The sequence below is a fragment of the Hyperolius riggenbachi genome, chromosome 5 (genome assembly GCF_040937935.1).
Source record: "Hyperolius riggenbachi isolate aHypRig1 chromosome 5, aHypRig1.pri, whole genome shotgun sequence".
Lineage (NCBI taxonomy): Eukaryota > Metazoa > Chordata > Amphibia > Anura > Hyperoliidae > Hyperolius > Hyperolius riggenbachi.
The window spans coordinates 430,427,241-430,439,735 of NC_090650.1; the positions used below are offsets into that span (position 1 = coordinate 430,427,241).

The following is a 12,495-nucleotide window of genomic DNA, read 5'->3' on the forward strand; positions in this document are numbered from 1 at the left end:
TCACAATTGTTTTTTTTTTTTTTTTCCTGTGCATGAAATATAGGCAAGAGGAAAAATGGGTGAAGCCAATAAAAGTCTAAACAATAAATATCATTCTGAATCGGGCACCAAATAAAACATTTTTTTTACAGTGGTAATGGCAATAGTAAAACATTGGTAAATGTTAACAATATTTTAATACAACTAAACCTAACTCTACTCTGACAGAGAACCCTCCCCCCTCCGACGCCCAACCTTAAAACCCCCCTTTCTAATGACTAACCCTAAAACCCCCATTCCTGATGCCTAACCCTAAAACCCCCATTCCTGATGCCTAATCCTAAATCCTTCTTTCCTGATGCCTAACCCTAACCCCCCCCCCTTCCTGATGCCTAACCCTAAAACCTCCCTTCCTGATGCCTAACCCATCCCTAAAATGCCCTTCCTGACACCTAACCCTAAACCCCCCTTCCTGACGCCTAACCCTAAAACCCCCCTTCCTGACGCCTAACCCTAAAACCTCCCTTCCTGATGCCTAACCCTAAAACCCCCTTCCTGACACCTAACCCTAAAACCTCCCTTCCTGATGCCTAACCCTAAAACCCCCCTTCCTGATGCCTAACCCTAAAACCCCCCTTCCTGATGCCTAACCCTGAAACCCCCTTCCTGATGCCTAACCCTAAAACCTCCGTCCTGATACCTAACCCTAAAACACCCCTCCCTGATGCCTAACCCTAAAACCCCTCTACCTGATACCTAACCCTAAACCCTCCTTCCTGATACCTAACCCTAAAACCCCCCTTCCTGATGCCTAACCCTAAAACCCCTCTACCTGACGCCTAACCCTAAAACCCCCTTCCTGATGCCTAACCCTAAAACTCCCTTCCTGATGCCTAACCCTAAAACCCCCTTCCTGATGCCTAACTCTAAAACCTCCCTGACACCTAACCCTAAACCCTCCTTCCTGATGCCTAACCCTAAAACACCCCTTCCTGACGCCTAACCCATCCCTAAAACCCCCCTTCCTAACACCTAACCCTAAAACCCCACTTCCTGACGTCTAACCCTAAAACCCCCCTACCTGACACCTAACCCTAAAACCTCCCTTCGTAACCTTTTAATTCTCAAAACCATACATTTCAAAATGATAGCTTTCAAAAATGAAAAATATTTCCAACTCTTTAACTTTCTAATTTCTAAAACGATAAAAATTTCAAAAACTTTGTTAACGTTCTAATTTTCAAAACAATATTTTTTGGGTGCCCACATTTCTGCTCGTCACCTCCCCACAGCCGATATTTGCATTAGCGCCTATGGCGGTGCCCAAGCCATGGGCGTCCCCATTTCCTGCTTCCTTTTTTTCGTGACAGTTGGTTTTAACCACCCACTGTAACATTTATAAACCACCCCCTTTATGTAAGGTTATAGCCCACCAAAACAATTTCCCAAAAAGACTCTGAGCACTCTATGTAGTTCTTCACTTTTAGCTGCCTTAGAAGCTTGTATTCCAAAGTGTACAAAACTTCAAATGAAAGCGGTTTATTCAATCAGCTTCTCAACTTTCAATAAACCTTTCTAGAATTATCCAAAGACTTACGACGCCAAGCACACTGCCACGGCCTATGGCATTTGGGTTACTTTTTTATTAAAATAAAAAAATACAGTTTGCTTTGTATTCTCTGCCCTCTGCTTTAATGAATGTTGCCATATGACCTGGTTTGTAAAAGCCAAAATAATTTAATTTATTTCCATGTAAACTTTCCCGGTTGCTGGGCAACTGGTGGCATACAGTCGCAGGGTGTAATCCCACTTGCTTGAACTTATATCACGAATATGAGCTGTTTGTTCAGTAAAGTTTACAAATCTTTATTAAAACAGAACAAGCTGCGACTTACTGGAAGCCCCGGCGGTCCAGCCAAACCCGTCTCTCCTCTTTCACCTCTGTCACCCTGCAAGTTGATAAAAAAGTTGGAGACAAACTTAAAGAGCCTGAGGTGGAAGCATACCATTAAACAAACAACAACAACAAAAACATACTACCAGCACCAGGTCACGTCCCGGATGAAAATGCTCTGCTTTCCCCTGCTCTCTGTGGTTCTTATCATGCTCTATTTATGTATGAAAATTGCTCTGTCAGAATCCAAAATGGCCATGACCCTGGAAGTACATCCAGGGATACGGAAGCTTCAATCCAGTGGGGTGAACAAAACAATTGCAAAAAAATGTGAGGCAACCAGGGGTGTTGCTAGAATCCTTATAGATCCAGGGCACTTTTGGGCACTTCAGCTGAAAAATGGGTGTGGCCATGCATTGCAATGTGGGTGTGGCCATGGGTGGAGCTAAATTGACATGAACTTAACCGCAGTCTAAGTAGGCCTGCCCAGAAAAATGTTGGAAAAAGCTTCCCTATCCATTAAAAAAATAAATAAAAATGCATTAAATAGGCAGGGATTACATTCCTGAGTTCAACCGAGCTTGCTTACTTTCTCAGGATGTACCAAACTGTAGATTTTGCCACTTATAATATTGTAGCAATTTCTCGGATGGGTTTTTTCTGTTTTCACAGCTTAAGGATGGCTTCTTTCACCTGCATGGAGAGCTCCTTAGACTGCTTTGTCTCCTTTGAAGATGTTGTCTGTCACAGCAAAATCTTCCTGATGCAAACATCACACCTCAAATCAACTCCAGGCCTTTTATTTGCTAAACTAGTAGACCTAGAGCGCCCCCTCCCTCCTCTACTCCCCTCCCCCTGTGACTGCTGCCACGGCGCACAGTAAGTGCGCATGTGCTCACACGCCTGCCCGGCGGCCCCCTGGCCTGTCCTGCTCCCTGTCCACAGGGTGTCCCTGCGGCACATGCGCAGTAGCGCAAATGCAGGGACACACACACGGACTCGGAAAGCAGAGACACAGGGATTTTATTATAGAGGATTGATAATGACATATCAACAGACTTGTGTGGGTAAGAAGTAACCTTTGAGTCAATTGTCCAATTACATTTGAGCCCCTTTAAAATGCTTTAGTTGCCTCACACTTTTATGCAATCGTTTTGTTCACCCCTTTGAATTAAACCTGAAAGTCTGCGCTTCAATTGCATCTGAGTTGTTCTATTTAACATTAATTGTGGTAATGTACAGAAAAAAAACTAAAAAAAAAGGCTGTTTATGTTCAAAAAAGTAAAGAGACAATGAAGTCTCTTTTTTTACCTTATTTTCTTATGCAGAAGTCTTTAGCAATACATTCTAAGCGGATTTGCTGCATACCCGCGGCAGAACGAGTGATTTATGCCCCTGAAATAGCCCTGCAAAGTTCCAGGGCAAGCATATTTTTGCTTCCTGGAAGAGGTAGAGCTGAGCGCAGTAGCTCTGCCTCTTCTCCAGTCAATCCCCGCCGATCTCTGCCTCTCCCCGCCACTCTCAATCATCTTTCACTGAGAGGGGCGGGGAGAGCCGGAGATCAGCGGAGATTGACTGGAGAAGAGGCAGAGCTTCTGCACACAGCTCTGCCTCTACCAGGCAGCAAAATCTGTGACTTCAAAAGTCGTGGAACTTTGCTGGGCTATTTCTGGGCCATAAATAACTTGTTCTGCCGCGGGGATGCAGTGAATCAGCTTAGAATTTAATGCTGAAAACAGCTGCATAAGAAAATAAGGTAAAAAAAAGAGACTTCAGTCTCTTTAAAGTGTACCAGAGATGGCATGTGACATGATGAAATAGACGTGCATATACAGTGGCAAGCATACAGACACTTATGCTGTGCTCCATGTTTTTCCCTGCCTGAAAGAGTTTATAATTAGCTATGGAACTGACCGTTTTCTCCAGTCAGGACTCAGTCGGCTCACTGATAATAAATTACAGCTATAAAACACTTTCCTAAGCAGATACCTGGGCTTTTTACTGTAAGAGGAAAATATAAAAAGGTCAATAGTGCATGTATTTTCACTCTGGGACTCTTGAGACACTGCAATTGAGCAGAGACTATAAAACATTAAATCTGCTTTGTAAATGTTTATGCATAAAATAAAACCATGAGATATCTTATGCTGGGAACACGTTACGTTTTCTCATTAGATAGATGCGTTTTATTGCTAAATTCCGTCATGTCTGATATTCCTCTCGATCGTTTTACTGCTCGATTCCTCATGGAAGTGAATGGAGAAAGATAAGAAAAATGAGTGAAAAATAAGGCAATCGAGTGGTGAATTGAGTGGAAAAATTGATCAAGCGGAGAATCGAACAGGAAAAACGTATTGTGTGTTCCCAGCATAAGAGAGTGATTTTTAACAGGGAACTGAAGAGAGAGGTATATGGAGGCTGCCATATTTATTTCCTTTTAATCTATACCAGTTGCCTGGGTATCCTGCTGATCCTCTGCCTCTAATACTATTAGCCACAGCCCCTGAACAAGCATGCAGCAGATCAGGTGTTTCAGACTTTAAAGTCAGATCTGGCAAGACTAGCTGCATGCTTGTTTCTGGTGTTATTCAGATACTACTGCAGAGAAATAGACCAGCAGGGCTGCCAGGCAACTGGTATTGATTAAAAGGAAATAAATATGGCAGCTTCCATATACCTCTTACTTCAGTTCCCCTTTAAGAGTAGAAGGACAGATCCAATTGTTTATCTGATTAGTTTATTTTCATTTCTGGTTCACTAACTGTACATTGCACTCTCACCTAGACAAGCATTACTCAAACCTAGGTAATAAAAAGACCACTGGGACACAAGGTAAGAGGAAATTATTTTTTTGTTTTATTATTATTTCATAGGCATGACCTATATTATATTACAAAATAGGTGTCTGGTGTGTTTATGTGCTTGTTTGGTTCAATAAAAAAATATCTGAAGCAAAATGCAGCTTTTCTGTTACCCCAGAGTTATATTGTACTCTTTGTACTGGTTATAATGTTACTGATGCTTTCTACACTTTCTAAAAAGAAAATAAAAAACTCTGAATTGATTGCAGTATAGTTTGACCATCTGTACAATGTTTATGCAGTGCTGATTTATTTACTGTTTATTGAATCTTACTCTTTCTCCTTTGGCTCCTTCTCTGCCGAACGGACCAGGCGGCCCAAATGATCCCTAAGAGGAAGAAGAAAACAATAATATAATATTAGTAGTAATAATAAAACGAATAAAATAATGATTATGTTTATCCAGATTAGACATTTTAGTATCACTACAGATGCCTTACAACAGCCGGTAGATAAACAGGTAATTCAGGCGCTGGAAACTGCCGATCGTAGAATATCAGTAAAATGACGATATTCTACTTTTGGGCCGTGCTAATTCCGATAGTAAAATATCAGTACGTTTTACAAATATTGTACTCTAGCTAAACCTAACCCTATTCTCATGCAAGCCCTCTTTCTACCAAGCCCTAACCGCCCCCCCCCCCCCCCTCCCGATGGCTTATCCCAGTGATTGCTAACCTTGGCACTCCAGCTGTGGTGGAACTACAAGTCCCATGAGGCATTGCAATACTGTGACAGCTCTAATGGCCCATACTCACGGGCTGCAAAAGTGGCCTGTCGCCAGCGCACGTGAGCGTGTGCGCGACAGGCCAGCGACAGCTCGTCGCCAGGTCCCTCCGCGTACACACGCGGAACAGGGACCAGCGGTGCGACGGAAGCTGTCGCCGACGTTGCTCCTCCTCCCGCCGGAAGCTCCGTATACTTCATGGAGGTTGCTCTCGCTAGTCCGCATACTCACGCGGACTAGCGACAGTTGCGGCGGCGACTGTCGCCATGCGATTGAAACTTTCAATCGCCTGGCGACATCAGCAACGGGCGACAGTTCGGGGTGCGCGCGTGTGCAACGCCGCATACTCACGGGCGACCTGTCGCCGCAACACGCGCGCGCCGCGTGTTGCGGCGACAATTGTAGCCTGTGAGTATGGGCCATTAGAATAACTCGTGGAGGGAGAGGCATGATGGGATTTTTAATTTTGTCACAGCTGGAGTGCCAAGGTTAGCCATCATCATTGGCTTATCCTAAATGACACCCCCTTCCCACTGATGATTAACTCTAACCAACCCCCCCATATCTAATTCTAACCGACCCCCAACAGTTCCTGACCCTGATCAGCCCCCCACAATGTCTAACCCTAACCTAATGTTCTATGAGATTTTCTGTTAGATTTACCTAAATCTATCTGGGACTGGCAGACTGGCAGGGGAACAGTAAATTCGGGCGCCTGAGGCAAGTGGACAAATCGGGCGCCGCCATTCACTCCCATAATAAATATCGTTTAATGGGCGCCCGACAGGAAAAAAGGGCGCCGGAGAAAAATAACGTTTTATAAGCGGCGCCCGGAGACTTTTACTGTTTTATAACTGCTTCTCATGATTACACATTATTTTATGATTTATAATTTTTTAAACATTATTTTTAAACGAAAAACAGTACAATCTTTTTTAAAACATTATTTTTAAACGAAAAACAGCACAATATTTTTTTCACACGTTATTAATGCTTATCACAGGGGGGTCTTAGGTTTAGGCACCACCAGGGGGGTCTTAGGTTTAGGCACCACCAGGGGAGTCTTAGGTTTAGGCATCAACAGGGGGGTCTTAGGTTTAGGCACCACCAGGGGAGTCTTAGGTTTAGGCACCACCAGGGGAGTCTTAGGTTTAGGCACCATCAGGGGAGTCTTAGGTTTAGGCACCACCAGGGGGGTCTTAGGTTTAGGCACCACCAGGGGGGTCTTAGGTTTAGGCACCAACACGGGGGTCTAGGGGTTAGGGGTAGGTACAGGGAGGGTTACTTACTATTTTTTTTTAAACGTTATTATACGTTTCACTTTTTAAACGGAAGATTAACGTTTTCACAATTGCCAATTTCATGCACATTATTTAATGATTTATAACTTTATAAAACATTATTTTTAAACGAAATATAGTACATTATATTTTTAAACGTTATCCATGTTTATCGTTTAAAACCCGGCGCCCTTTTTTCCCAGCGCCCCTTTTTAACGTACGCGACTGGCAGGTAAATCTAGCATTAGATTGTATGGTGTGCACCTAGCATGGCATTAATTCATCATGGCTGCTAGGTACACACTATCAGAGCTGGGACAAGGTCCTCCAGCACCCAAGGCTGAGACACCAAAGTGCCCCTTCCATCCCTCCCACCTCAGCCGCCACACACTGATTGCTATTAGCATAAGAGGCGCCCCAGGGCCCCCAACACTCTAATCTCTAGTTATCTGTAGGGATGGGACGAATCCACAATTTCTTCGAATCCGAATCCGGATCCGAATCTAAAAAGGTTCTCGAATATCTCGAACCTTTCGAATCCCGAATCTAACGAATCCTGCACATAAGAATTGTGCGATCCATGGAATAGTTGCCCGCACTATAGGTAGCTAGGTAAAGGTGTCTTCAGTATAGCTAGCAAGGTATAGGGGCCTTCACTATAGGTTGCAAGGTATAGTGGCCTTCAGTATAGGCAGCAGGGTATAGTGGCCTTCATTATAGGCAGCCGGGTATAGTGGCCTTCAGTATAGGCAGCAGGGTATAGGGGCCTTCACTATAGGTTGCAAGGTATAGTGGCCTTCAGTATAGGTAGCAGAGTATAGTGGCCTTCAGTATAGGCAGCAGGGTATAGGGGTCTTCAGTATAGGCAGCAGGGTATAGGGGCCTTCAGTATAGGTAGCAGAGTATAGGGGGCTTCAGTATAGGCAGCAGGGTATAGGGGCCTTCAGTATAGGCAGCAGGGTATAGGGGCCTTCAGTATAGGTAGCAGGGTATAGGGGCCTTCAGTATAGGTAGCAGGGTATAGGGCCTTCAGTATAGGTAGCAGGGTATAGGGGCCTTCAGTATAGGTAGCAGGCTATGGGGGTGCTTCAGTATAGGTAACAGGCTATGGGGGGCTTCAGTATAGGTAGCAGGCTATGGGGGTGCTTCAGTATAGGTAACAGGCTATGGGGGGCTTCAGTATAGGTAGCAGGCTATGGGGGCTTTAGTATAGGTAACAGGCTATGGGGGGCTTCAGTATAGGTAGCAGGCTATGGGGGGCTTCAGTATAGGTAGCAGGCTATGGGGGGGCTTCAGTATAGGTAGCAGGCTATGGGGGGGCTTCAGTATAGGTAGCAGGCTTTGGGGAGCTTCAGTATAGGTAGCAGGCTATGGGGGGCTTCAGTATAGGTAGCAGGCTATGGGGGGCTTCAGTATGGGGGGCTTCAGCATAGTTAGCAGGCAAGGGGGGGCTTTAGTATAGGTAGCAGGCTATGGGGGGCTTCAGTATGGGGGGCTTCAGTATAGTTAGCAGGCTATGGGGTCTTTAGTATAGGTAACAGGCTATGGGGGCTTCAGTATAGGTAGCAGGCTATGGGGGGGCTTCAGTATAGGTAGCAGGCTATGGGGGTGCTTCAGTATAGGTAGCAGGCTATGGGGGGGGCTTCAGTATAGGTAGCAGGCTATGGGGGGCTTCAGTATAGGTAGCAGGCTATGGGGGCTTCAGTATAGGTAACAGGCTATGGGGGGCTTCAGTATAGGTAGCAGGCTATGGGGGGCTTCAGTATGGGGGGCTTCAGCATAGTTAGCAGGCTATGGGGGGCTTTAGTATAGGTAGCAGGCTATGGGGGGCTTCAGCATAGTTAGCAGGCTATGGGGGGCTTTAGTATAGGTAGCAGGCTATGGGGGGCTTCAGTATGGGGGGCTTCAGTATAGTTAGCAGGCTATGGGGGCTTTAGTATAGGTAACAGGCTATGGGGGCTTCAGTATAGGTAGCAGGCTATGGGGGGCTTCAGTATAGGTAGCAGGCTATGGGGGGCTTCAGTATGGGGGGCTTCAGCATAGTTAGCAGGCTATGGGGGGGCTTTAGTATAGGTAGCAGGCTATGGGGGGCTTCAGTATAGATAGCAGGCTATGGGGGCTTTAGTATAGGTAGCAGGCTATGGGGGCTTTAGTATAGATAGCAGGCTATGGGGGGCTTCAGTATAGATAGCAGGCTATGGGGGGCTTCGTATGGGGGCTTCAGTATAGATAGCAGGCTATGGGGGCTTCTTATGGGTGGCACATATCCTCCTCCCTCCCCCCGCAGCCTCCTCCACTTGTCCCCCTGCATACATAAGGAGAAGCAGCCTCTCACCTCCAGCATCAGCGTGGAGCCCGGAGCGGCAGACCTCTCCCTTCACTTCCTGGTTCCCCCTAGTGGCCACCTGACCGGCTCTTACTGATGACGCGTAGTAAGAGCCGGTCACTAGGGGGAATAAGGAAGTGTGCAGGAGGTCTGCCGCTCCGGGCTCCACGCTGGAGGTAAGAGGCTGCTTCCTCTTATTTATGCGGAGGCGGCTGCGGGGAGCGGGAGGAGGACAATTGCGAGCGGGGGAAGCGGCGGATGCGCGGCGATACAGCGTCGGGATTCGGCGAACAGAAAATGGCGTCGGGATTCGAGTCCACGAATCTCGAATATTTCCTAATATTCGAGGGATTCGTGGATTCGCCGGATTCGTCGTCCCACCCCTAGTTATCTGGCTTGCAGTCACTGCCATGTATCCCCTTTTCTTATTTCTCTCTGCTCCAAACACAATAGGGGAATGATAGCTGAGTGAGTTGTGCGCCCCTCTTACACTGCACCCTGAGGCTGCAGCCTCTCTCGCCTCTGCCTCGGCCCGGCCCTGCACACCATACAATTTTCTGTTAGATTTACTTGCCAGATAGATTTTTTTCCAACATGTTGGATCTATCAGGCAGGTAAATCTAACAGAAAATCTAACAGGAAATTGTATGGTGTGTACCTAGCATAAGTCTAACTGTCCCCAACCAACCATGATGACCCCCACTGACCATGCTACGTCCGCCGTTATACACAATAAATATCGGGCGTCAGGGAAGTTTGGGCACCCCATAAGCGTTATGTTATATTCAGCTATTAATGAAATTTTGAGTGCCGGAGGGTCCATCTTGTATATTGAGCCGACATCCCGCCCTCTATTTTATCGGGCCCCAAATTGCCGTTAGTAGCCGATATTAACATGGGCACCTGTGGGGGCGCTCTGTCAAATATCTGCCTTAAATGATTAACAACTACTTAAAAGGCCAGCCTTAAAGTCGTCATAATCAATATTAGTCAGTAGTGGGTGCGTAGCTCACTATAAACAGAATATATATAGGTTAACAGGTTTACCTCTGGAAAAAATACGCAACACTCATCTGTTGAATTTTATAAAATTATACTGATATAAAAAATAGATAAAGCATATATACAGGAATATACATCTCTCCAGTTATTGTCCATCATCCAATATACATTTTCAAATTTCCTTCAGTGAAACAAGTCCATATCAACATAGCAAATCTTCTGCTGTAGATTTTATCATTCATCGATAATTGTTATCTCGAGATTATGATTTTCTGACAGCTCTGGTGCAGAAATTTCCTTTAACCACTAGTCCTAATACATCATAGGCCCATTTACCGCTTCCAAGGGGGTGAAGGGACAAATTTTAGGGAAACATAGAAATACAAGCCCTTATCCTTAAAGCGAACCTGTACTGAGTAAAATTATTTAAAATAAACACATGAGGTAACTTCAAATGAACATTACATAGTTACCTTGCCATCAGTTCCTCTCAGAAGCTCACCATTTTCTTCTGACAATAATCCCTTCCAGTTCTGACAATATTTTGTCAGAATTGAAATATATCAGTTGCTGTCAGTTATATATCAGTTGCTGTCAGTTACAGCTGAGAGGAGAACTGATGTGTCCATGTTTCCCTATGGCTCAAGTGGGCGATATTACAGTTTAACAGTGTGCTGACCAGGAAGCTGTTATGGGGTAAAGGCCATTTTCAAAATGGAGGACGGAGAATTCTATTGATCACAGTGGACGTACAGGGCACAGGAGAGGAGAAAGAGATTGTGGAGTAGACTACACAGGAGGTAAGTATGACCTGTGTATGGTTATTTTGACTTTTAATTTTCAGTACGGGTTTTGTTTAAGGCTGGTTTCACACTGCAAAGCGGCAGCAGCGATGCGGTGCATCGCATCCGCTGCTCCGCCACAAAAAAGGTCTTCAGGGACCACCACGCTAGAACACACTGTTCCCTGTCTCTCCACCAGCCAAGCAGGAAGTGTCGTCAATTCCTGCTTCGGGGTATGCGGAAGTGCATGTGTGCCGTGAGGTTGACTTTTTAACCTCTTAAGGACCACGGTCTTAAACCCCCCTAGTGACCAGGCTAGTTATTACAAAATAGGCCACTGTAGCTTCAAGGCCTCGCTGCAGGGCCGCACAACTCAGCACACAAGTGATAACCCCCCAACCTTCTTCCCACTAACAGAGCTTTCTGTTGGTGGGCTATGATCGCTCCCAGGATGTTCATTTTTTTATAAATATTTATTTAGTTAATTTCATAATAAATATTAGTATTTTTTTTATTAAAACACTGTCTTACCCCGCTAGCCAATGACAGCAGTTGGCTGTCATAGGCTTCAGTCTATGACAGCGGATCGCTCCTGCGTGTCTCGGGGGACAGTCGTGTCACACGGCTGTCCCCTGTACAGTGCTGTTGTAGAACGCAGCGCTGTACACAGTAAATAAATGGCGGTTTTGCTGTCTAACAGTCTCCTTGCGGTGATCGCCGCTGGGAGGCTCTCTGTTGTTCAAGCGGGGATGCACATGCAATCCCCTGCAAACTAGGACTTCACCCCAATTGGCGTGGAGTGGTCCTGGGGCTGCCGCTCTGCTCACGACAATTGGGGTTGAGCAGTCGTTATCAGATTGAAAAACCCCGCGTTGCTATAGACTAACATGACTTCCAGGCCGACGCAGATCGCTGCGGATCACGCATGGTAACGTAGTTCTGCGCTAGCGTTAGATTAGGGACTTCTGCCGCAGCGTACCGCAACGTGGGAAGTATGAACCCCACCCGGTGTGAAAGGGCCCTCAGGGAAACATAGCAATACAAGCTCATATAAACTGAAAATTCAATTTTTACTTTATTTATCCCTACCTTCTCTCCTTTCTCGCCTCTTATTCCTGGAACACCCGCTCTGCCTTCTTCTCCCTTGTATTGAAAAAAAAATACATTAAATATAACAAACTATGCCATTAAGTTCAATTTTATCACATGTTTAAAAACGTATGTCATCAAATTTAGTTGGAAGCTTTCTTTTGTATTCCATAAATATGTCATTATGCATTTAAAAAATCTCTCACGTAGATGGCCATGAGATTTGGCCATGAAATTTGGTCTATTACAATCATGAAATAATGCATTTGATTGTTGTGATGAAGAAAAGAAATGTGTGCACCTTCCGTCTTGAAACATCTGTGTTTTATTGCAGCAGTGAAGATAAACATCACATAGGACTCTATGTAGTAGTCAAGATAGTTAACATACAATGGTGTGGAGCGGTGATGGTGGAGGAGGTGGGCGGCGGGTGTGGATGGCGGAGAGCGACGGCCGTTTCGTGTCGCGGAGACACTTGGTCACGCTGCGTTCCAGGTGGAACGCAGCGTGACCAAGTGTCTCCGCGACACGAAACGGCCGTCGCTCTCCGCCATC

General features: G+C 45.6%; 1 protein-coding gene across 2 annotated transcripts in view; it reads right to left on the bottom strand.

The window, feature by feature from the left end:
- Positions 1 to 12,495, bottom strand: part of COL22A1 (collagen type XXII alpha 1 chain) — a 483,118-nt gene that overhangs the window by 238,596 nt on the left and 232,027 nt on the right. For both annotated transcript variants that reach the window (XM_068238069.1, XM_068238068.1), the window contains exons 13-15: positions 11,941 to 11,994; positions 5,009 to 5,062; positions 1,875 to 1,928 (exon numbers count right to left, since the gene is read on the bottom strand). In XM_068238069.1, the coding sequence (XP_068094170.1) occupies positions 1,875 to 1,928; positions 5,009 to 5,062; positions 11,941 to 11,994 (162 nt within the window). The remainder of the gene's footprint in view (positions 1 to 1,874; positions 1,929 to 5,008; positions 5,063 to 11,940; positions 11,995 to 12,495) is intronic.